Source organism: Hemicordylus capensis, chromosome 1 (assembly GCF_027244095.1).
Source record: "Hemicordylus capensis ecotype Gifberg chromosome 1, rHemCap1.1.pri, whole genome shotgun sequence".
Lineage (NCBI taxonomy): Eukaryota > Metazoa > Chordata > Lepidosauria > Squamata > Cordylidae > Hemicordylus > Hemicordylus capensis.
Window position 1 is genome coordinate 181,663,706 of NC_069657.1, and position 26,222 is coordinate 181,689,927.

The 26,222-nt window shown below is 44.5% G+C and overlaps 1 protein-coding gene across 5 annotated transcripts in view; it reads right to left on the minus strand.

Annotated features, from left to right (window-relative positions):
* Nucleotides 1-69: 69 nt before the first annotated feature.
* The window catches only part of NMI (N-myc and STAT interactor), a 27,948-nt gene continuing 1,795 nt past the window's right edge, over nt 70-26,222 (minus strand). Inside the window, exons 1-11 of one of the 5 annotated variants that reach the window (XM_053267376.1) lie at nt 23,255-23,528; nt 22,822-22,918; nt 19,106-19,176; nt 13,791-13,865; nt 13,473-13,631; nt 10,857-10,973; nt 8,587-8,743; nt 7,377-7,483; nt 5,603-5,789; nt 3,497-3,603; nt 70-2,029 (exon numbers count right to left, since the gene is read on the minus strand). In XM_053267376.1, the coding sequence (XP_053123351.1) occupies nt 1,832-2,029; nt 3,497-3,603; nt 5,603-5,789; nt 7,377-7,483; nt 8,587-8,743; nt 10,857-10,973; nt 13,473-13,631; nt 13,791-13,865; nt 19,106-19,153 (1,155 nt within the window). In that variant the 5' untranslated portion in view covers nt 19,154-19,176; nt 22,822-22,918; nt 23,255-23,528 and the 3' untranslated portion in view covers nt 70-1,831. Of the gene's footprint in view, nt 2,030-3,496; nt 3,604-5,602; nt 5,790-7,376; nt 7,484-8,586; nt 8,744-10,856; nt 10,974-13,472; nt 13,632-13,790; nt 13,866-19,105; nt 19,177-22,821; nt 23,117-23,254; nt 23,529-26,222 lie in introns of those variants that run through there. The other 4 variants (XM_053267360.1, XM_053267368.1, XM_053267378.1 and 1 more) reach the window with 4 other exon arrangements.

Here is a 26,222-nt window from a genome sequence, read left to right on the forward strand (position 1 = left end):
TGGATTTTTTATTTTTTTTTTAGAAATGGCTGGCAGCCTTTATTTGAAGAGAGAAACCAAAAACAGGACAAATTTTAGTTACTCATAATTTATTGTGACCTATAGTTTTAGAAATTAAAGAGCAGAGCACAGAATCTCAAATTTTAGTAACCACATGATATAAGTTACTTCAAATAACATACTCCAGACAAAATTGTTGCTCTAATAAGACTTCTAAAGAATCACTTTCTTTCATATTTTAAATTCACCAGCATTGTTAACTCAAAATGAGAATAAGATACTGTTCAGTATCAAGCATTCCAATCCCACCCAGCCCTCCACGGGTTGTCTCGTTGACTCTAACCATCCTCATGGTATTGTTCAAAGGATGACTGACCCCATGGACATTGCCCCGAGTTACATGGGGGCAGGGTACACATGTTGTAAATAAAAGTTAATCTGTATCTGATTTGGGATTTAAAATGTGAATAAGCATTCAAAGAAAATGTTTATTATGAAGATTATAATGATTTCTAAGAAGTCTATTTAAGTTTATTAAAAGGATTCTGCTAAGACAGGAAACAATGGATTTCTACTGAGCTGAAATGCAGTAACAATGGATCCAACTGTCAGTAGAGTTCAGTTCTAAAATTTTAGTAGGTGGTGAAGATTTCTATAACATGGCTTTATAATCATGCTCATTAATTATTATGTCAACTTTCATCTATGCTTGGGGTGGTTTCCTATAGTAGTATAAAAATCAATCAATGCTTGTCCAGTAATGCCTTCTTTACAGTATTTTTCCGTAGCCCACCCACATTAACTCACTATCAACTTAACTGATATTAACTCAATATCAACCTTCTGTATTTACTATCAGATATTGGAAAGCTTCAGGAACGGGAAAGTAAAGCTGCACAGGGAATGGTTTCTGCTCTACACAAGTTATATGCATGGCAGTGCTTCCAAGGCACACACAAAGCCAAAATTGGCTTTGTATTTAAGAAAACATGCAATTGAGATGGAAAAAACCTCTTGCTGAAGACATAGTCAAAAGACATAGTAGCCTAACTTTGACATGATGGTCCTTTGGGGAGGGGGAATAGAATTCCAGAGACCAGTCAGGAAATTTGAATAGAGGTTATTGCATAGCCACAATTCTCTATTGCTCTGAGAAGTGTTGTTTATCTTTCGAAATGGGAAGCTGGAAGTATTAAGGCTCAACATAACAGAAGTGATTCTACAACATGACGATCTTCCAGAACTCTTGAGACACCAGACATTTTGTTGTGTACTGAAGTGCATGGTGGCTGGTACTGAAGGAATCCTTTTCTCAAACTGAAGTACTTCCATGTGTGTATTGAGACTCTCCAGATTCCCCTTCTAACTGCAGCTTGCCATGCTGCAGCAGAGGGCACTCTAAAAGGTTCTGGCTTCTGGTAAGAAAAGATGCTGAAAAGTCCCATGGGACATACTGAAGCTTGCAAAATATGAACAATATATCCATACTTTCATTTTCTTAGCATTACTCAGTTGTGATATGTCCAATATTCATCTGTTGCACAGTACTACGAGCAAGGAAATCACATGGGGTCCATTTCAGGTAAACTGACTCCCGACCAAATCACACTGACACCAAGAGAACAAGTTAGTTGTGACTAAACCAATCCTCTTGCTTTCAATGGGACTTGACTAATTCAGCTGGATGAGAGTGTTGTTGTTTGTGGGACAGGACCTTTTTACTGGTGGATTGTTAAACAAGCACACTATCAAGCATAAGTATTCAAAAGATTACAAAATAGTTAAATTATTCTGTTAATTCAAAGCTTTGTTCAACTTTCTCCTGAGTCTGTCATTTAATTTCCCCATCGTTCTCAAAATAAACAACTTTGGTTCCTTTTGAAACATATTTGATGTTTTCGACTTCCCCACCACCATTACTAGGTTTCTGGAAGTGGATTGCAATCATATCCTGCACATTTTCTTCATCTTCCTCTGATGCCTTGATTCCAGATAAAAGTATGGTCCTCTTGGAAACCCCTGAGAACACCTAACCGGGGGGGGGGGGGTCGGGGGTGGAGGAGGAGAGACACACACACATATACATTATTACTTTCACAGTTTTAAAGAAATGTGTAAATTAGTATCAGAATTGCTGGCATTGAGAAGTAATTTTTCGTTCCTTTCATCTGTGATTTAAAGTAACTGATGAGTTTTTGTGCAATGAAGTTAGTCTAGTAATGGGTGCAGCCTGAGCCTATCCAGGTTTACTCAAATATCACAAGTGTTGTCTTAGTGGGACATTATCTCCAAATTGCAGCCTTAGACCAATCATCATTAAAAAGAGAGAGAGAGACACACTCTGCTATTGCTCCAGCTGCAAGACCCTTAAAAACTATCATCCTGTTGTTCTTGCCAGAAAATGCCTGCAGACATTATATGCAGATATATTTAAGAGCAGGACAGCACCATTTATAAAATTCTGATGCTGTACCACTTTGCAAGAACAAAAAGTGCAAGAAGTCCATAGCTGGAGCATCCCCAACAAGTGGCCATTCAGCCTCCGTTTGAAGACCTCCCGTGAGGAAGAGTCCATCATTCCCGTAGGTAGTTGGCTCCATGGTTGAACTCCTTTTACTGTTGTTTATCTTAATGTCCAACTGAAATCTTCCCTCCTGTAACTTAAGCTCTTTAGATCTAGTTCTGTCCTTTGGGACAACGGAGATCTCTTTTATGTGACAGCCTTTTAGGTATCTGAAGAGTGCTATCATGCCCTCCTTCAGTCTTCTCTTGTTCTGGCTAAACGGTTCCAGTTCCTTTAGCCTTCCCTTATAGTGTGTGTTTTCCTGTCCCCTACCATCTTTGTTTTTTCCTCCTCTCAACCAGTTCCAATTTGTCTATATTCTTTTAAAAGCATGGCACATGGAACTGATGAGTACTCCAGATGAGATCTAATGAATAAGGTGGAACTATTTCTTCTCATGACCTGGAAACCATTCTTCTGTTCCTGTAGCCTACAATCATATTAGCCTTTTTTGCGGCTAGATGACATTGCTGACTCATGTGCAGCCTGTGATTAACTGCAATCCCGAAGTCCTTAAGACTGTTTGTTTTGTGCATAGCTCTTAGAAAGGAAAAAAGTAGCCTTGAAAAGTTTATAAGTAGCCCCCATCCTCCTGGGCTTGTGACAAGGGTACCAAGTGCTGGGGCAGAGCTGAATGATTATTTGACCCTGGCACTCCCAGCAACAGCCTAGTACAAAGAAGGGATGCTTGCTTGTGGGAGGGCTGAGACACATCTTTGCAACAGTATGCACATCTGTAGAACTGTCACACTTTTTGTTTTTGCAAAGTGGTACAGCATCAGAATTTTATAAATGGTGCTGTCCTGCTCTGAAATGTATCTGCATTTAATGCCTGCAGGCATTGACCAGTGGGCTGGACTAGATAGCCCACAAGACTACCTCTAATGCTATGATTCTACTATCTGCCATTAGCTATGCTAGTAATTTATTTACCTGAAATCTTTCCAGCTTCCTCTGTATGGCAGGGGATACACTAACAGAATAAGAATTTCCATGTGCATAGAAAGGGCATTCTCTGTATCTCACAATATTGTTCACAGCTGGAATTTAAAAACAGTAGAAATTGGGGTGGGTGGGAGATATGGTTTACACAAAGATTTGAACATCTGAAAAAGTTCATTTCACACAAAATAAAATCTTAAACTACAAATTTGTATGTGTCTTAACAGTCTAGTTGATTTTAAAAATGAAATTAGTCTTTTACAATTAAGAGATAGATAGATAGATAGATAGATAGATAGATAGATAGATAGATAGATAGATAGATTCAAAACTGCTGTCACAGGGCCTGCCACAACAATGCTGTTTAATGGCAAGTCCCGATTCAGGGAAGCAACAGTAAGAAATGTAATATTTAATGCTAATAAAATCTTTTTTTAAATGCTAAGGGCTGAACAAAGACAATTAGACAAAGATAATTTAGTGAAATAAGAGGAGAAGAATTAAAACAAGAGTTAGGGAAAGTAGCAGGTTTGTGCCCCTCTTCAAAGCATGAATAGAAGCAGCCAGGCAGATATCAGAGGGGAGGGTGTCCAAGTACAAAGGAAAAATCAGACCAAGGGTCCATCTTTTCTTACAGTGACGAAACAGAAGCTCACAACTAGAACCCAAGGACTATAGCTCTTCCATGCCGTTGCCTTTTGCTGGTATTTGGAGACAGACTTCCTCTGAACATGGAGATTCCATGTTATGACAGATGGAGAAAAACTTCTTTCCATGCACTTTCTCCACACCATGCATAACTGTATGAACTTCTGTCATGACCCCACTCAATTGTCCTCCCCCTCGCCAACTAAAAAGGCCCACCACTTTAGCTGTTTCTTGTGGGGAGAAGTGCTCTAGCTGCCTGATCATACAGGAAGATTTGAGATTAAACATATCTCAGTTAATTTTTTTTTTAAATGGATTACCTGAATTTTTGTTCTGTTAATTTCTGTTCTTTCTTTCTTTGGTCAAAGCAAATTACAACTCAGTAAGCCACTGCCAGTCTGTGAAGACAATACTGGGCTAGACAGACCAATGGTCTGACTCAGTATATGGCAGCATCCTATGTTCCTAATTCTATAATTAAATCCATAAACTGTTTAAAAGGTTTTTTCCTTGCTCGAGTCTTCTCATGCAGACCCTACTAACCACAGGGTTATCAGTAGGGATGTGCACGCAATACTTTGGGCACATCCCAGGGGGCGGGGAGAGGTTCCCTTAAGAGGAGGCAGCAGGTCCTACCTGCCGCTCTTGTGAGTCTCCACTGCCCCACTGTGGCGCTGTACTCCGTAAAGTTCTACCATGACAGCAGCAACTTGTGCTGCTGTCTCCTTTAAAGCACCCACCGTGGCAATGGGATACTGTCCCCAGCATACCTTGCGCGGTGTAGGTGCCATTTGAAGGCCAACACTGCGCAAGCGATGCTGGGAACAGTATCCCGTCGCCACGGCGGGCACCTTAGAGGAGACAGCAGCACAGGTTCCTGCCATCATGGTAGAACTTTACAGAGTACAGCACCGCAATGGGGCAGCAGAGGCTCACAGGAGGGGCAGGTAGGACCTGCCTGCTTCCTCTTAAGGGAACCCCTCGCCACGCACTAAAACGTTTTGGCCGCAGGGAGCTGAATCATTTCGGCACCCCTTCAAAGAGGCACCAAAATGATTCAGGCACATCCCTAGTTCTCAGTCTTAAAAGCTGCATAAAGTGCCTTTCAGTATTTCATAGTAGAAATGCAGCAGGTAAAATGTATCCTGTCAATGAAACAGTGTAAGAGAAGACCCATCTAGCATGTTCTAAAACATGGCTAAAGACAGAAGCCTAAAACAGCTTGTCTTCTTTGGCTCTACATCTGGAAATCTGATCTCATTGCTACTTTAATCCAAACTTTGTTAGTCACAAAAATCAGATCCAGGAGTCCAATGTTGACCCATCTTGAAATCAGCTTAGTGATGTACCAATTATGCAATAACTTACCTGAAATCAACTGCACAATGTTCAAGCAATGCAATAAAAAGAGGATGGTATTCCTGCAATGCTAACTGTTCTTGAAATTACCTATAGGCTCCGCAAATGTAACGAGGGCCATCTGGGACTGTTGGTTATATGCCACATGCTGTATTCCTCCTCCTAGTTTATTTATGTAGAAATTCAGTTCCAACTTGTCTCTCATCCATTCTTCAGAGATTTTTAAGTTTGGGATGTTAAAAACATTAATTCTCTTTAGAGAAATCTTAGCATGAAGCTGGAAAACACAATCCAGTTCCAAAATTAAACATGTAAAACCAAATCTAGAAGAACAGCCATATCAAGCTATAGCAGTAAAAAGCCAAAGGGTGCTATGAACTTTCATTGACAAGAATATAGTATCATCATCTGTACTATGGGCAACTACAAAGCCGATTACAGCAAAAAAACCCAAAAAACTGGAAATCGTCAACAAACTTGACTTTAACTATCAGGCTTAAATATATTTGTCAAATTTTAAGGTGAAGTTGTAAGATTGTATGTGTTGAGGTATGATGAAGGATAAACAATAAAATAAAAATAAAACAAAACAAAACCCTGGCTATGACATCTAACATAGGTTTGATCAGATGGGTCTTCCCAACTGCATGGAGAAATTCTATACCTTTGCTAGACTGCAGAAACATCTATTTCTGGTGTAGAAATGCTAGCTGATCAAGAAAATCCAAGTGACAAGCTGTGCTAGATATTACAATCAGGACATGGACGTACGTGGAACCAGTTTCCCATGAAGACCAGATAACGTGCAGCCCTGATAACAAGAACCAACGGCACCTCTGTGGCCACCCCAGGGCTCTGGAATGCACTCCCAGTCATAATAATAGCTTCTCCGTCTCTGGCTATTTTTCCAAAAGACCCTTAAAACACACCTGTTTTTGCAGGCTTTAAATTAATTATAAATGGCTTATTTTATATCACAAAATTAAAAAAATTATTTTATATTTGTTGTATTTTAACTTATGAACACCTCCTAGGGATACACATATCAGATTATCTATATATCATATAGACAAACAGACAAAATGGGAATCCTTGACCTAGCTGAGATGGAAAACTGGTCAATGAGGTTTCAGTCAAATTATTTGCCCACTAGGCTATTCTGGAGCTAAAAACATCATGCAAGGAGAGATTTCAGAGGAACGCGATGCAGCCTGAGTCTATCGCGTTTACTCAGAAGTATCTAGACATGTGCTGGGAAAGGTGAGCTTCAGCTGACGTAAATGGGGACATTTGGGGAGGAAACACTTTTCCTCTTGCCCGCTCTGCTAAGGAATCTGAAAACTCCAGGGGGAAACTGGGGGGGGGGGGTGTGGATGTCCAAATTCCCCCCATGAACCCCTGCTAACTGAGCAAAGAGACACCTTTTAAAGTGGTGAGTCTCTTATATTTAGCAGGGGGAGAGCAACAGGCTCTATCTAACCCCAGCACAGCATCCCTCCAGTGGCTGTTGCTGGTGACAACCATATGTTTCTTTTTAGATTGTGAGCCCTTTGGGGACAGGAAACCATCTTATTTATGGTTTTTTTTCCCCTATGTAAACCACTTTTAGAATTTTGTTGAATAAATATTAGTAGTAGTCGTAGTAGTAGTAGTAGTAGTAGCAGAGAAGTCCCAAAGTCATTGGGACCTATTCCTAAATTTGTATAGGCTGCAACAACTTAGTTATCCTATGCATGTTACTGAGAGGTAAATGGGACCTGTTCTCAGGTAAGTGTGCACAGATCTTTGTATTGGAGTTCCACTGACCAATACATTGAGGTAATACAGCCTTGGCATTTTAGTCGCATGATGATTTCTTTCTTACCTCAAATGTTACTCCCCTCTTCTGTACAATAGGGTAGGCTCTCAGAACCACCATCTCATTCTCTAAACTCACAGTATGATGATGTTGTTTAATCAGTTCCTTGGCAACTGAAAGACAGAATGCTGTTCATGACACTTATCCCACCCTTCTTTGAAACAGCTCACACTAAGATCAAAGGTTTATCTCCCACCACCACCCACTTTTATCCTTGCAATAACTCTGTGAGATAGATTAAGCCGAGAGAGTATAATCACCAGTGAACTTCACAGCTGATCAGAGATTTGCACCTGGGTCTCTCCAGACTTGCTGTTCTAGCCACTTCACCTACTGCAGCAACGTCCATGGATAAAGGGAAGCTCAGACACTACTGCTACAGTTTTGCATGCTTCCCATTTCACATATTACCCTGACCAGACACTTGCAGAGTCTAATGGTCAGAGTCATCAACAAGGCAAACATCTCCCACAAGAGGAGAATGACACAAGGAGCCAGATGTACTTAAATAAAATATGCCTGAAGAGGCTGAAGTTTCTGTCTAACAGTGCTGACAGATCCAGAAGAGCAGACTAGCCCTATCCTTAACCTCCCTGTTGGCCTGCTGGATTTGGATCCAGAAGCCATTTATAACTCAGTGCTCTGTAAAAGTGAGGATCCACCAGTGTGGCTTTAGATGCAGACCCAGTAGAAAAGCTCTGTTGGTAGTCAACTGCCCCTTTCCTAAGTTCTTTACAAGATAATCTCATTAATTGCAGGTCCAGCACCCACAGTATTGAATATCTGCAGTTGGATAATGGACACCCAAACTCAGTATACACAGAAAAGACACAGCAGAAAAAAAGCTGCTGTCCACATATCTGCACAGTCCACACATCTGCAGATTAAGGGTGACCAGAAATGACCTCAGAGGTCCTTTCCGGCCACCATTTTGACTTTGGGAGCCATTTTATGGATCATTTCTTCAAAAAAGGGGGGCAAACACATGATTTGCAGCCAATTTTTTCTCGGGGGGGGGCATCTTCAGAATCCTTGATGGTAGTGGAGCATGGTAGGGCACTTTATTTTGCCCATTTTACAGGTGATGCGGGAACCCAATCACCTAATTTGCATTCACTTTGATGCCCAATTATTTGTGGATTCACAATCTGCCCCACCCCCACCCCAGAACTGAACCCCCGCGAATAACGGTGTTCTCCTGTATACCACTTTATACCATCTGCTTCTTCAAATGTGATCAGAGCTTCTCCTTGGCACAGCTTGAGTGGGAGTTTTGAAGCTATATGAAAAAGGCATAACATGTCTTCAACTTCATCCTCAGTTTTCTCCAGACGTGTAAACTTCACTTTCTTCTTAGGTATGCACTTTTTTAGCTGATGTTTTAGAAACAAAACAAAAATGACAATAAGCAGTTTATTTAGCTTCTAATTTTTAAAAATGGATGAAATGTTTCAATGATATGAAGGCCCCAATGATGTAACAATGCAAAGATTTAGGATAGGATGCCTTCAAACTGACAAATGTAATTACTCCAGAATAAGTAGGTAGCAGCATTTGTTCACTTGGGATTACCCCAAAGAATACTGCATGGTTAGCTGGTTACCATATAGCATATTTTGCTTAGCAGCATTTAAAAAAAAAAAAAAAAGTATTACAATCGTATCCTACCTGTATTCTACTCTACCAAAGAGTTCAGAGTGCATTCTACCCAGACAAGAATATTGGGTTGCTGAGTAAGTAACCTTATCAAGGCCAGCTGCATCCCTACCTGGTGAGGTTGCCAGTGATCTTCATAGTGAAATTTGAAGTGAAATTTTGGCAGTCCTATGGGTGCTGTGGCAACTGCAGGGGGTGTGTATCCTCCAGCAGCTACACCTCCCCCCAGGCTATTTCGGGACTTTCAGACCTGTGTGCGTGTCCAGTGGCCAGTGCGCATGCACAGTGGCCAAAAAAATGGTGTCATATTATTATTATTATTATACATATGTGCACAAAGGGCTGAAACAACCCAGGGGGGAGGTCGGCAGGGGAGGGGGAGCCACCAGAGACCACCCCTGCAGCCAACGCAGCACCTCCAAGGCCACCAAAGCCTCAGCTGTGGTAAGTTGTCATTTTTTAAAGACAATTTTACCACCCCCCACGAGCCAGGTCCAAACTGAACCTCACTGGGCCGGGCTCCAGGATGCACAAAACTGAAATGAACCCAGTTCAGCTTGAGTCTGGTTCGGTTTGAGCCAAAAAAGGTTTTCTGGTTTTGTGCACACACTTAATCTGAACCTGCCCATTATTTTCTTACTCCAGGGTAGCAAACTGTGTATGTAAGAACATTTCAAATCTAAATTTAAAACACTGTCTCTTGCGCAGCTCAATTCTGTCAATGTCTTGTTCACATTTTTACAACACACAGGGCCAGTTCAGAAGATAATTTAAATGCACTATTAATATATCTGTGGTTTTTTAAATACCCACTTGGAAAACAAATTCAGATGAACCACTGTGGTAGAATGAATGATCCTATCTTGGGCTTTGTTGTGTTCACAATTCAAACTCAATCGATTAGGGAAGAAAACACCACTTTGCAATATGGATGAGCATCTAACCACATGATAATGACTACCCAACATTTTAAATCCTACACTATTTCTAGTATTTAAATCTTCTGTAGAGAATTGTTTGTTTTTCTATTCAAATCAAAACAAAATCAGATCTTTATTGTTACGGTCATTTGACCAGCAAAGTTTTTCTATTCTGGTGATTATTTGTACCCATGTAGAGGGATCTCATCACACACTGAAAGTATCAACTGAACTGGTCCTTAATTGATGAATTAGTTGGATTAATTTATTCAAAAATACTGTGTGTTCCAAAAGGTGCACCCTATTAATTCAGTAGCAGATTTTTAATTGCTCTGATCATTTTTAATACAAAAACTGCAGATAGAACATGGTACCTTAGAAGAGGCATTCCCTGTGTGACAGACAAGGGGGAATACTGCATCTGAGCGGATTCCTGTTTCAACAGATGTGCATCATCTAAAACAATGGCTGCCACCCAGAGCAATGGCATGTTTGCAGGAGGATGCTGGAGTAGCACAAAACTGTGGCAGCAAGTCTGCAGCTTATGCACCAGAGTAGTGTTCTGCAACTACAAGCATGCTTGCAGCTGTGCAACTGCAGCACACTGCATTTATTTTAACGGGAACTTTTGTGAAAGGGCACTACAGACAACAGAACTCTTGCTCAAATCTCTGGTTTTTAATGCAACTGAGCTTTTATGCAAACGCAAAGTTGTTCACCCAGCAAATATGCCATCACTCTGAATGTATTTTTTTTCTGGAGTTCTTATATGGAACTCTATACAGATTTCATGGATTAATCAATCAATCAATGTTTCTTTGATCGAGTAATAGTCTTGCAACATTCCCATCAGCTCACCATACTGAAGAATGTATGTCCCTTGGAAAATCAAACTAGAAAAACAAATTACCTGATATCTCTGCGCAAGCTCTTCACATTTTGCATTCTTTACTGCAAGTTTCTCTTTAAGAAACTTAATTTCTCCTCTCAGAGCATTATTTTGATCATTTATTTCAGAAAACATTCTCTGCAGAGTATGAGAGAAGATTAAACATATAATATAATATAATATAATATAATATAATATAATATAATATAATATAAGAAAAATATGTATTTGCTTATTTAATAATTTAATAAACATCACCAGCAACCTCATTTTAAAGTTAGAAGAGTGTAAACCTTTTAAGACAAAAAACTTGTATTCTTCTCAATCAAAACTAAATCAATAAAATTCCGTATAACTGTAACACAAATCTGGTTTACCCTAAATAAGCGAGTTTGAACCCAGTTCTTTTGTATCAAGAGAATGAAATGAAGGAGGCAGACAGGCTCTCACCATTCCTGGGTAGAAACCATGTGAGCTTGTTGAGCTCCAAAGTGAAGGAAATTATGACTGCAATCATAAACACACTTGTGTGGAAGTAAATACCTCCGATATCAGTGAGAGGCACTTCTTCGCAGTGTGCGTACTGTCAAGGAATGCTGGAAACCTGGCCTTGACACCTGCTAGATACAGGGCTGCTCAACTTTGGCCCTCCTGCAGATGTTGGCCTACAAATCCCATAATCCCTGGCTTTCGGCCACTGTGGCTGGGGATTATAAGAGTTGTAGTCCCAAAACACCTGGTTGGGCGGGGGGCGCTAAGTTGAGCAGGCCTATGCTAGAGTTTCAAGAAACTCTGACTATTTGTGCCATGGGATCAGCTTCCCTGTGGTGAATTTTCCACCTCCTGATCACATTGCAAAATACAACTCGACACTTCAGTCAGCACCAACACACAGGCGCGGTTTCACATGCATGGTGGCACTTCAGATTTGCACAAAGTGCTGTAGCCCTAGGAGCATACGCCAACCCTATTTCTGGTGTAGGTTCCAATATGCAAAGACTGGGCATGTTGTGTGAACCCACCAATCTAGGCATTCCCCACCCTACTTGCTACAGAGAAACCAATATCTGTAGCTTAAATTCGAAGTGAGGAAGAGATGTTGAGTTCAAATCCTGCAGCAAGTAGGGCAGGATTTGCTGAAATTTGTGTGTTTGTGCGAAACACCACATCTTAGCATATCAGAACCTAGGAAAGAGGGATGGCACGAAGCGGGACCGCCGGCGGCCTATATGCGGACGCAGCCCCGCTGACCCTGCCCCCTGCGCCTGAGGTCAGACACGGGGCTAGCCACACCTGTGTGTCTGATGTCAGATGCGAGGGGGAGGTGATCTGGCTCCCGAACAGAGCCTTGAGGTTCCATTTGGGAGTTGGAGTTTAACTCCCGAAGGGGCCGCGCAGCCAGCTTATTTTAGCTCCCAAAGGGGCCACGTGGCCCCCGCTTGGGAGCTAAACTAGCACCCCCGCGTCTGATGTCAGATGCGGGAGGCGTGTCGGGGCCGCGACACGTGGCCCCTGATTGGGCATGGCCTGGGTTCTTTGAACCCTTTGGCCCAATGGTGGCTCTGCCCCTGGAAACAAGGATAGCGCATGTTCCCAGGGCTGCAGCACCGTATGTGAACCTGAGGTGCTGCTGTCTGTGTGAACTCACCCACAGTGAGCTTCCCCACCAGCAGTCCATGCTGGTTATGGCTACTGGCAGGGGTGGGTAAGCTAATTGTAAAATGGCTCCCAATCAGGCAGTGACTTCTGCCAAAGGGATGCCTGTGCTTGAAGTCATGTCTGCATTGCTTCTTTGTTCTCTGATCTGAAAGAGGCGAGTGAGAGAAGAATGCTACTCAGACCTAAGACCACAAGGCTTTTAGTAGTAGAGCAGGCTGCCAATGAAGTCTTCCAGCTAGATCTGAAATTGAAATGTGTAGCAAAAGCAAACCTTAAAAAAATACCCTGACACACCAATGTTAATGAAACTGACACGTATTGCAAAAACTGAAAGAAAACTAGTTTCCCATGTCAAGTATCAAAGTTTCAATGTCCCAATCTTCAAATTCTTGTATGAACTCTCTAGTCATTTATGATCTACATCATTGCTTAGGATGTCCTTCACAACAAGTTTTAGAAGGCATTGCAAGAGCTTTCTCAGCATTACTTCCCGGGACCGAAGCTTCTGCAGTGCCCAAGCATTTCCAGCAGAGTCCACATGGTGACCATTATGCTGGATTTGGCCCTGAGATAATTTGTGGCATATGGTTTCTGGATTCTTGTTTGTGCTCCATTGCACAGAAAACACCCAGTTCTTAACATGGGCCAGAGCTCAGTCCCCAACTTGGCTTAAATGCAAGACCTCACTCCTAGGGCATGTGGAAATATAATTAAGCGTATTTACTACTATTTATTTACTACATGTATATCCATTCTTCCTGTAAGGATCCCAGAATGATGTATATGGTCCTGTTTATCCTCACAACAAAGTTGTACAAAGTAAGAACAAACAGCCCACAAATCTCAGCTTTAGAGATCAGGGCTTTCAAGCCAGAAGGTACTATAGACTTGAGGTCCACTCTGTAAACACCCACGTTTCCCATATTAACTAATTTTTTTCTTTTCTTAAAATATTGTATGAACAGCCTCCCTAATTACCTGATACTCCAACTTTTTGTCCAATTTTTCTTTAGCTTTTTTCTCCTCCATATGCTTTAGCAAGTCCAGCTTCTCTTGCCGGATTCTTCTCTCCTCATCAGCAGCAAGTTTTAAAAGAAGCATATCAGCCTTTTCTTTTTCAGCTTTGTCAACTTTCTCCTTGGTGATATGAAAGACATTAAGGCAGTTTTAGAGCTTCAAATGAAACAATGCTAGCAGGCTTGTCAATCAGTAAACAACTACTTTCCACATATAGCCTATGCATACAGTACATGGTGCCACCAGTATGTAAGTGCTATGAGCACCTAAAGAACTTACCTTCCATTGTTCCAGTTCTTCGAGCTTTTCAGTCTGATTTATAAATGCACGTGGAATATCACCTTGCTCCATACTCTACAAAACATAGTCAGAAATATAAAAATAAAGTTTCAAGCTTCACTTGACTAAAGCTGTGTGCGTGTACATTACAATGTACCCTGTTTCCCTGAAAGGTAAGACCTACCCCAAAAGTAAGACCTAGCAGTAATTTCTGATGTACCGCTAATTGCCCTAGTGCATTTTTGGGGGCTAAAATTAAGATAAGACACTGTCTTATTTTTGGGGAAACATGGGTATGTGCAAAATGAAGTAAATGTTGACATTCAATATTTATCATGTGAATGTTAACAATCTCAGACAAATCTTGTGAATGCAAGTACCCTCCCACTTACTAGACATAAGGCCTGTTTACAAAACCATTTGGGATGGGGTTGGAGGGTTAGAAAGCTCCTACCCCAGTAGCAGCACATGATCAGAACCTCTGTTTGGGTCAAGCAAACCCAGGAAACACAAAATTAAACCAGGTGAGCTGTCCATTGTCAAGATCAGGAGCTGTAAGCATGGAAAGTCCTCTGTAGGCCTAGTAGGCCTTTCCAGCATTCTTTGCACCGCCAGCAAACTAGTTAAACCTCATGACGTCAGCAGCTGCCCTCTGATTGGCCACGAAGGTGCAGGAGGCAGACCCAGATATGTTGAAGTGGCTCCAGCAACAAGATTATAGAGTACTAGTAATTTGAAGCCCATTATAATAACGGGCGCTAGCCCATGTATTTCCCCCCGCGGCTGCCGTTGCCGACCGGCCGCGCGCCCTCCCAACTGCTTTTTCATCCAACCCCCTCCCACGTTTAAGGGCCAAATCGGCCCATGCACTTACCCCCGCCCTCCGAAGCACAGAGAAAAGGGGCCTGACGGGGCCAGAGCGCCGCCGCCTTGCCCATACTCCCGCGGCGGCCGCCGACACCGCCATCGGAATTGGCCCATTCACTTACCCCCGCCCGCCGCAGGGCAGACAAAAGGGGCCTGACGGGGCCAGAGCGCCGCCGCCTCACCCGTACTCCCACGGTGGCGGCCGCCGCCATCGGAATCGGCCCATTCACTTACCCCCGCCCGCCGCAGCGCAGAGAAAAGGGGCCTGACGGGGCCAGAGCACCGCCGCCTCGCCTGTACTTCCGCGGCGGCCGTCACCGCCATCAGGGCCAGTTGGCCCGCCGCGGCCGCAGCTGCCTCACCCGCACTCATTGTCACCGTGGCGGCAGCCGCCAGTCACCCCGCCGCGGCCACCGGGGGTCCAGTCACCCCGCCGCGGCCACCGCCACCTCTGTCCGAGGCCGCGGCTCCGCCGCCGCCTCGCCAGCACTCTGCTCCCATTGGCAGCGGCTGCTTCTCCTAGGCCGCCGCTTCTCAGGCTCCAACATGGCCGCCAGTGTCTGGGAAGCCGTATCTTTTTGGGCCAATCTGGGCATGCGCTCTGCGCATGCCCAGAACAGCCCAAAATGACACGGGCAGCACGCCCGCACGCTTAAGGCTTTTATGGTATAGGATGCTTTGCAGAGTGGCACATCCATGGACAGTGGTTCCTGTAGTCACAGCTTTCGGTTGTTTCCATGCCTGCTGGATCTCGATGGTCGGGTAGAAAAGGTAAGTGGATCCACACAACCAGAAAATCAAGCTGGGAGACCTCTCCTCTTCTTCTACTTTAAGGGCAAGGTGCAAAAGCTGGGCTACCCTGTTTTGAGCAGCCTGGGTTGAAGGGATTTGTGTGGTTCTCACAATCATATAGAACAGGGTAACCCAGCCCCTACCCTGATTTTAATGGTTGTGTGAACAGGCCTATACACTGGTGAATACTGACAATCCCCTTTAGGTGACTATCAACATTCACTGGTATCTCTGTGAATTTCGGCCATTCACAAAATTAATAACGCTCAACATTCCTGTATGAATATTTACATTTACCAAAATCTGGACAAGTCATGTGCTGCATCAGAATCTATAATATATATGCACTGTTTATAGCACCTCATTAACAGAGTTCTACCAACTGCATGGTTTGGGCCTACATGTACAGCCTAGAACATTTGGTGAGCCTGAAGATGGGACATGCACAGCCGGGTTACCATAAGGACTGCTAAAATAACATAGATGAAATGCTTTGAACACTTAGGGAAACCATTATATATACATTTCCTATTATTTTATTACAACAAGGCAAGCACAGGGGGCTCAGAAGCGGATAACCCTGGCTATGGAACCCTAGTCAAGTCAATCCTAAAAACAGGTACGAACGTTACACCCCAACTTTCCGGCAAGATTCTACCCCTTCACAAGCAAAAAGACCCCTTAGTGTTTCAGGGGAGTAGTTACCCAGTGGCAAGAGGGAGGCCCAGCTCACAGGCAGGCCAGCTCAGCCCAGAAAAAACAAATCGCAAGAGACCCCAGCAGAGAATGACATTTCTGGGCATGCTCAGCATATCTGCAGCCAGGGCTCCCTCCTATCACTGATTATACCCCGTTGCAAGTAAGGTGTGAGGTTTGTTAAATGAGTGCTACAATCTCTCAAGGTGTTTCCTGTACTCACAAGGAATGACTATAAAGCCCAGATGGTTTTTAAAGCAAACAGGGGGATATCGGCTCATCATTGCGCACTATTCCACTCCACACAGATGGAACCTCTACATGCAGGGAATTTCACCTGATCAAGCCTCACTTCTGTTGCCGTCTTTAAGATCCTCTAATTCCAGCAAGGTTCTAGTTATTAATTTTATGCACTCTCTGAGGCTGTTCTCACGTGCAGGCAGAACTGGGCTAAAGAAACCCAGCCCATTTTTGCCTGCATGTGAGAACCGCCAGGAGCCGCTCAGCTCCCAGCAGTGGCAAACCCAGCTCTAGAGCCACCTCCAAAATGAGGTTAAGAGAGCAAGGGTTCCCTTAGCCCCGTTTTTCTACTTGCCTACGAGCCCTGACCCTCCGCGTTGCCGGGTGCAACCAGCAATCATCTGGGTGGGTGAGGCACCCATCCAGCGAAGACAGAGCGATCATCTGAAGGGAGGTAAGTGCTAGCAGCCTTCCTCCCCACTCTCCCTCGAGAGTTTTTATACAATGTAGTGTTTTTATACAATTTTCCATTATTATACAAATCTTGCCACTTATAATTTGCTATTTTAAAAGGTTATTATTACTATTTTAATCACCTGTCAGCTGCGTGGAGAATCTCTTTGAGAAGGAAAAGTGGGATAGAAATTCTGTTAATTAATACCGGTACATAATAAGTTTATTATCAATTTGGTTGCCTGAAAGCAAAGTCCTCAAACTACCTTTTCTTTAACACAATGACCCAGTTCAAAAAAACATTTGAATCTAGGTTGTATGTGGTTACCAACATTAGTGTGATTATGTGAACCCACACCAAGGTTGTGTATGGTCATCAATGAAACTGAGACTCCCACCTTGGCATGGGTTCACACAATCACACGAACGTTGGTAACCCACATACAACCTAGATTCACACACACACAGCCCAGCCTAGGGCAGCCCAGCCTGGGTTAAGCAGCATGTGTAAGGCACCGGGATCCATGCTGATCCTGGCACTGCCCAGCCGTCTGACTCAGCTTTTATACCCCAGCTTTTAGCCGAAGTTAATGGCTCAAGTGCACCCTTAACCCCGGAGCTAGGGTTGTGTGTGCTTGGGCTGCGTGCAGCCTAAGAAAGATCAGAGACAGGAGCCTAGAGTATCCATTGTAATGGGGTACCCCAATGCACCATGCTTGTTACACGATGCATTTTGGGATATGTGGAGGCCGGGAGAACGAATCCTAGCCTCCATTGCTTCGCACTGCATGGAGCAACACAGGTCGTCTGGATGCACTGTGATGCGCTGAAGATGCAGCAGATCATGGGGGGGTGGGGGGAGATAGGTGAAACCCTGCCTTCCCCCCCACCACTGCACACTCCACCCCAGTAGGAAGCATGTGAATAGCTTTCACCCGTGTATGAACCAGGCCAGTGTTTAATTGCTTCAATCCTTTCCTGACAAAGCAATAGGCCAATTTTTGTTACACTTGCCCTAAGTGCCAATAACAGGGATGTACACAGAACCAGCTCCCTTCAAGCCAATGGTGGGGCAAGGATGGCTTTAAGGACAGGGGAGGGTGCACTTACCCCTCCCCCAGCTGCAGGGCGGTATTCCGGCGAGATGGCACCCTGACCGGAAGTGACCCAAAGTGTTGTGTGCAAATGCGCACATCACTGGCGTACACATGTCATGTGTGTGCAATGCACGCACAATGCAGGCACGCACAGCGGTTCCGGTCACTTCCAGTCAGGGAGACAATGGGGCAGCAAGGAGATATGCTGCCGTTCTGCCGAACTATTTATCCACAGAGCGCCGGGGGGGGGGGAAGCATGGTGGGGAGGGGGTAAGTGCACTCTCCCCCGTCCTTAAAGCCACCCCACCATTCTAACCGTTCAAACTGGTTAGAACACAAGGATTCTGAACCTGTTCAGTGTTCTAAGAATAGGACGCCGAACAGGTTCGTGCACATCCCTAGCCAATGAATCTCATGAAGCGCTGAAGCCACCACGAAAATGTTAAATCCACCGGAAGTAAACCAAACATCTGTTCCCCTCAAAACCTCTACTTTCATCCATAGCTTTTCTTCAATATGAATCATGAAAACCTAGACAGGGGAGAAAAATGAGGTAATGTTGTCTGTAGCCCTGCAAGTAATGGATATGGCCATTCCCAACTGTTTCCAAAACTCTGTCCAATCTGTTTCCAAACATATTTATTAATAGGGATTCCATGACAGCATGTCACTTCAGCAAACATTTGTTTTAAATAAATGTAAAGAATATGAAAAAAAAGGGGCCTCAACTAAAAATAAAATCTATTTAAATAGCAAGGATGATGGCATGGTCTGTATCATCATCCCAGTCGGCTGTGCCAACACCCAGTGGAATTATCCTTCGGGTAGTGGGGCTGACTTGCTAAATCCATTGGAACATGAAATTTTAAAAAACAAACACATCACGCACAGGATACAGAAATCTTTAATACCAACACTGTCTGGTTGAAACATGCCAATCTCTTCACCTATCACATTTTAAATGTACATATTACTTACCTATTTAGTGAATGTCTAAGCCGCCCTGTAGCATAAAGCCACACTGTCGTATATAAAAATAATCATAACATCAATAAAACATAAAACTGCAATAGCACCAGCCATTAAAATCCAGCAGAATTGTAAAATGACAATTAAAATCAGCTACTCAGCACAGTGGAAGGCTGACAAATAAAAGATATATATATTCACCTGGTTCCAAAAAGACATCAGTACCAGCAGCTCCTGCTCTCTGTGCATTCAGTGAACATCTGAACAAGGCCCTGTGCAAACAAGAGCCATATTCAGGCACTGGGATGCAGAGTGTGTGCCCCAATGTCTAAACTGGGCTGCCCCCCCTCCCCGCCGTAATTCACCAAAATTATGGAGGGGTGGCAGCCATAACATCTGGAACGGGATACTGTGCCGCTTTTATTGCAGACAAGTGAGTAAGATTCAAGACTCCTCTACAGTTATATCAGTTTATGTACAGAGAAAGGAAGCAAGACATTTAAAGTAGGGATGTACACGAAACATTTCAGTGCCTCATTAGAGAGAGACAGAAACAATTCGGGTTGCCACAGACTAAAGGTTTGGGGGGGGGGGAGGCAGGCAGTAGCTGTAAGGAGCAGGTAGGCAGATCCTTACCTGCTCCTCCACCGCCCTATTGCCGTTCAGGTCACGGCACTGTGCTGCTCAAAAGGCTGTGTGTGGCTGCTTCCCTGTTCCCAGCAGCCTGCACACAGCGTCAGCATGCACATGGCATCCGTGCATGTGCAGACAACATCTGCATGGTCAGCAACATTGTGGTGGGGCAGTGGAGGAACAGGTAAGGACCTGCATACCTGCTCCTTAAAGAAACCGCTTCCCACCCCACCCCCACTGCCTGAAACATTTTGTGTACATTCCTAATTTAAAGTGGTAATATGTTACTTATCGGCAGAAAACAGCCACAGGAAAGCACAGAGAGCATATTTTGAATGCAGAAGAGGGAAAGCATTCTCTAGGCCAGGGATTCTCAACGTTGGGTCCCCAGATGTTATTGGACTTCAACTCCCATAATCCCCAACCAAAGGCTATTGGGGCTGGGGATTATGGGAGTAGAAGTCCAAGAACTGGGGACCCAACGTTGAGAATCCCTGCTCTAGGCCATGCCATGATTCTGAGAGAACTAGCAACCCAGTGCAGTAAACACAATCAGTGTATTCTGGGGACCTTTTATCTGGAGCACGCCCAGCAATCCAGTCCAGAGGTAGGCAAGCTTTGGTACCAATTTATTGTGGCTGGGGATAGTTGGAGTGCCAAACAGTGTTCTCTCTAATAATAATAATAATAATAATCTGTGTGCGGAATGAGTTTTGTTCTGGGCGGCAGTATCAAGGCAGTGTGCATGCACATGCATTCAGATGAGGGCCTTCCTGATTCCACCTGAGCGGGATCTAGAATGAATCGACATCAAGAAATGTGTGAGCGCGTGCACACACGCACACCTTAGAGGGAACACAGGTGCCAAAGGTTTCCTATCCCTGATCCAGACAGATCATAATACAGGAGTTGGGGGGACAGGGGACACTGCTTCCTTTGATCATACTGAGCATGCTCCACTGCATTTGAACATGCTCAGTGGCACAGAGTAAGCAAATCTCACAGATAAGGACAACTTCTTACTATATTGGCCCCAGGTCTGAGGGCCCCTCAGGAACAAAAAAGCCATCCAGTGGGGGCACCCTATCCCTCTTTTACTAGATGTACTGCCATGGGTCCTGCCTGCTCCTCCTCTACCATCCCGCTTGGACAGTAGGTTATTTGTCATCACCAAAAAGCACCCATGTGAACAGGAAGGCAGTAATGGCAGGTGCTAGGAGCAGCTGCTATTGAGAGACTATGCCACAGCAGCAGCAGCAGTGGCCCCTGCTCCTAGATGCCATCACCACTCATTCACTTGCCCAAGCAAGCAGCAACAGTAAACAGAAGCAGCCCATTGCTGCCACTTGCTTGTCTGCCCTCTCAGCAGTGGTGGCAGCTGCTCCTGCTGGCAGCCATCACTGTTCACTGGCAGACAAGCAAGCAGCAGCAGCAGCAGTTCCCCTCTGCTTCTCTGGTGGAGGAGAGGGCTATACCTATGGTTAGGCCTAACGATAATAAAGTATTGCAGAAAGTAAGAAGAATTAGAACCAGAAGGTTTGAAACACAGAGATACATTGTCCCTTTGGGGGTGGTACAAAAACATGGTGAAGGGGGAAAAGCTAATAATTACAGTATGTTTCTCTGTGGAATTATTGGAAACCACGAGTGGTCACTTGATGAGATTAGCCCTATTCACACATTATTTTCAATGCATGCACAATCTATGTACAGTGTATACATTTACAGACCTGTACACAGTTAGTCCCACTCTAAGGCTATTCAGATGAGCATGCAAAACCGGGCTAAAGGAGCCCAGTCCAGTTTTGCACACGCGTGTGAACCACCAGGATTGGACTGCTCATGGGATCGGCAAACCCACCTGTTTAGCCACCCTACTAAATGAGGATAAGGGAGCGAGCACTCCCTTGACCCCATTTCTTTGTTTGTGTGTCAAGCAGCCGTGGCTGGCACTCTCGGGGTGGGGGATCCGCATCAGTCTTCCCTCCAACAGGGATTCCCAGATGTTGTTGACTACAACTCCCTGCATCTCCAGCTGCAATGGCTTTTGCATGGGGATTATGGGAGTTGTAGTCAACATCTAGGAATCCCTGTTAGAGGGAACACATAATGCACTGCACACTCGCACGGTGCATTATCAGAGCTCTGTTGGGCAGGGCCATGCATCGTGGCACGTCTCAGCACCCCAACCCTGGGAGCTGTTGGGAGCAGCCGCTGGTTGTCTGTGTGGGCGATCCGCCCACCCAGGGAAGGGGAGAAGATAATCTGCGGGGAAGGTAAGTGTAACCCACTCTCCCCACAGACCGCCCCAGAGCCCTTCTCACAGATCGTGAGAAGAGGCTCATTACGTTGAGCACATGTACACTTCCTTTCTGTATTCTGTACTGGAGGGAACCTGTATTCATGTTCACTTTTAAAATGAATGTGTTTACAACTATTCACACAAAAATGTGCCCCTGTGTACAGACACCTGAATGTACATACAGCATAGTGTCTGAATTAGGCTAATATGACAGCCCTTTTCAGGAACAGAGCTCTCAGTTAGCAGCTGAGGGGGGAGCAGGATCATATCCAGTAGCCACACCCCTGGATGCAACATGCTTACTGGCACATCCCTAGGTGGCAGTGCCTTTGGCATTTGTTTACTGGGGCCCTCCATGGAGGGGCCTCCTTGCCACAGTTTGAAACCATGACAGGGCAGGGTACCAAATCGTGTTGAAGTGTGCTCTGCAGTCCTTTGCAGATAAACACAGAGCTTCTTGGGGGGCACAACTGAATGTACAGCTACCTTGGGGCAGTCAGTAGATGCATCAGCTTCTGGGATCACAGCAGGAATGATTCCATCCCCCCCACATCTTCATTGAACATGAAGGGGCACTCTGAATGGGGCTCGGTGGGGGGGGACGGCTTGAACATGTGAATGAGGCAGCAGAGATCAAATACCAGACAAAACCTTTACATAATCATACATCAATTCAAACAAAAAGGCTTTCCACCAAATCAGTTTACACCGCACACACGTTTACACATGAAGAAGAATGAAGTGATAAAGAGTCCGGAAATGATTCTGTACCACTTCCAGCTATGGGGGTGGGGGCTCCTTCTAAATAAAATAAAAAAAATTTCCAACAAGAACTAGCATATCAATGAGAACAGTTCTATCCCAGATCACTCCCCGTTACAGTAGTTTGTTTGTTTGCACTTGCAGAGAGAATTTTTCAGAAGAAAAAGCAACCTGGGGGACATTCAGCATAAAAAACGAGGAAGAAGATTACAAATACTACCCGCAGTTCACTCTATCCTCTCAGGAGGCCTCTACAGTCTATTCGCACATCATTTTGATGCAGAGGTCGACCAGGCCTCGGCGGCGAGTCAGTCGTCCTGTAACATACACGCATTTGTGAACAAGCCCCTACTGCAAACCGATTCCCACGATGATGGTGTCGTCGAAGCTACAACCATCGACAGTCGAGCTTAAGGCCGATTACGAGCTTGTAACAAAGACACCGCAGCAAGCCAAAAGCCCCGGAGGCAGCTCTTCTGCCTGTATGCTTCCTTTAATGAGAGGCGTGCAACGCCCTGTTTAGAAGAAACCACATTTAGTTTCACTTTTAAAAACCGAGGTGGGGGAAATGGATCGCTGGAGTTTGCCATTTGTGTGTGGCTGGTAAGGGATGGGGACACCGCGAAAGCTCGCAAGAGAGTGTCAGGACTCACAGGGTGCGTGCGCTGTAGGCAAGGCAAGGAGAATTCAATCCGGCTGCAGTCCCCGAGGTGGCTCCGGACTCGGGGAGAGACTCCGAGCAGCAAGAAACGAGAGCAGAAGACGGCTGCGCCTCACTGGCAGTCACGTGGAGGAAGAGAAGTGCAAGAGAGCAATGCCCCCTGCAGGCGAAAATCTTGTTCTGTCTCTGGGGCGATACCTTGTTATCAGGAGGACGCCGTAAGAGGGGAGGCGAAGGCACCTCCCTCCACAAAATGGCACCTCCTAGCGTTGGTTTCTCTTTTCCTTTCTTTTCAAGTGCTTTGAAACGCCCAAGGCTGGAGCCTACGCAAGCACAACATAGCCCGCCCCAGGCCATGCTCCTGAGCAAAGCACCTCCGCTGTCCGCTGTTCAGATACATTCCTTCTTTGAGAAATCCAAAAATGCCGCCAAAAGGAATGGAACGGCGTGGAATAGCCCCAGAAACTGTAGGATGCTTTAGAGACACTTGAGCAATGTTTTGTTGGCTCTGGCATTTATTTTCCGCTCTTCCTCGAAGGAGCCGAGAGTGGTGTACATGGATATGTTTATTCTCACAACAGCCCTGTGAGGTAGGTTGGGCTGAGAGAAAGGACAACCTTTCTAATACTTTTTTTAACCCCTTCACAGCCAGAAATGGAACAGTCCCTTAACAGCCTCTTAAATATCAAACTGGATGCAAGAAACCACTTGGCGTGTTGACACTTCTGAGCCAGGATTTGGAACTAAAAGCTGCCCCATATTTTTATGAGTGCCAAATTGGACTGGAAGCCATTGGAACATTCTGTTCCCTTTTTGGCTGTGAAGAGGTTAATACAATTATAAAATTGGAAATATTTCTGTGCTAAAATATTGTTCTCCAGTGTCCCCAACACACCTCACTTTTGGGATCCAGTTTGACTGTTAGGGGGCTGTTCCGGGTTGTTCCATTCCCTTTTGGATGTGAAGGGAATGGAAAAAGTGTAATATTAGAAATATTTCAGTGCAAGACTATTGTGCTCCAGTGTCTCTTAACACATCCCACTGTTCTGGAGATCCAGTTAGATTTTAAAGGATTTGCCCTGGCCTGTTCCAGCCTTTTTCACAGTCCCTCTGAGTAAACATATCACTAAGGAAGCCTTGGCTTCAAGCTGGCGATCCTCAGATGGGGAACAAAAATCACAGCCACTGTCACATCATGGGGCTGCAGGAGGGCTCCGAGTACCCCATGGGAGCCCTTCAAGTACCCCTAGGGGTATTAATAGCCATGGCCCCTGTTGTGAACCTGTGCCATGAAACATTCAGCCATGTGTCAAAGGTACTGATATTGCTTAGCAGAGTTTGTTAATCACTGGGGATAAATCACATATATCCACATATTCACCCACCATGCCAGCACTATGTTGTACAGCTCTTGTTTCCTTTTTAGTAAATGCTTTAAAGGCTGGATGTTTCTCTGCAATAATCTTCAAGCTCAGGCATCCCTATACATTTTGTTTAAAGTTACAAATACCAGTAACCTTACCCTCTTAACCTTGTCAATTCATGACTGTCAAGGAGCTTGGTATCCTGGTAGAGTTCTTTCATTTTTATCCTGGCCATCTGTGGCTGCAAATAACATCAAAATGTAAGCTGGCTCTTCCACTTTAACACCAAATTTGGGGGCTATGCACTCTCAACTTTCATGGAGTTAGTGTGTATGCAGCCCACATCAGTGGGACCATCAGTGACGTAGCCTCTGAGCATAGATGGAGTAGATTTGTTCCCTTTAAGCCTTAGGCCTCTACTTAATGGCTGATAGGATAATAGCTTACTCAAAGCAGTCTCATTGAAATTAAAAGGACATTCGGCATTCCTTAACCTGTTCTTTTAATTTCAGTAGGATAACTTTGAATAATAAATGTTCCACATTCTGTCAGTCAAAATCTCTTTCTTGCTGTATTCTTTACAAAGTAGGAGAGGATGGCTTATTGGCACTTTTGTTTTAAATATACTAACAGATCTTGTGCCCTGTGGGAAGCTTTGGCTAATGTCAGATTCTTTGAGAACAATCTGTGTGTTGGGTTTACCTCACAGGATTTTTACATTGTTTCCCACTCACATTTTTAAAAGGACCTTTTCATTATTCTCCCCAACCCCAAGACCATTTTCCAGGGGTTGTCAAATTATTCCCTCATATGGAAGCAAGTCCCACTGAGTTTGATGGAGTTTACTTCCTTCTAGATGTGCACATAGAATTGCAGGTTTAGTTATCAAAATGCTGTTGGACAAGGCATGTGTTCTCCAGCCCAGCATCCTCTTTCTCACAGTGCTACGTGCTTCCAGAAAGCTCCATAGAACTTCAGCAAGGAAATTCCAGAAACCATTCCCATCCAGTGCCAACAAACTATTCTTGTGGTGTAGCCTGCTTTTGAACATGGAGGTTCTACATGAGAGCCAAACCGCCTGTGAATATGGAGGCTTATTTCTTAAGTATGACCAAGTGAAACTTCCATATTCACTGGCAGTTTGGGTCTGATGTAGAACCTCCATGTTCAAGAGCAGCCTACACCAGAATGTTGTTTTCTTGGTGCTGGGTGGGAATGGTTTTTAGGATTTCCTTGAGGTTACTTCTTCAGAACTTCCTAGCATGGGGTCCTTGGTACCAGTATTATACATTTCTACTCAGAAGTAAGCCCAGATAAATAAATGGGGTTCCCTCTTCTATGCTTTGCTGAGGGGCTCTGTCATAGCTCCTACCAGAGCCAGAGGAGGTAGCAGGAGTTCACTGGGGTGAATCCTTGACTGTAAGGAATTCACACCAGGCTGCCACCATCCACTTTATTTTAATGTGAGGAAACCCACTCTCCTTTAAGATTTCTGGGGGGGTAAAATGGCAAAACCCTCCCTAGAAGGGCTAAGCAGTCCTAGGCCTCCAAAGGCATGTGACTAAGGCAGACCCAAATTGAAGAGTAGCACACTTC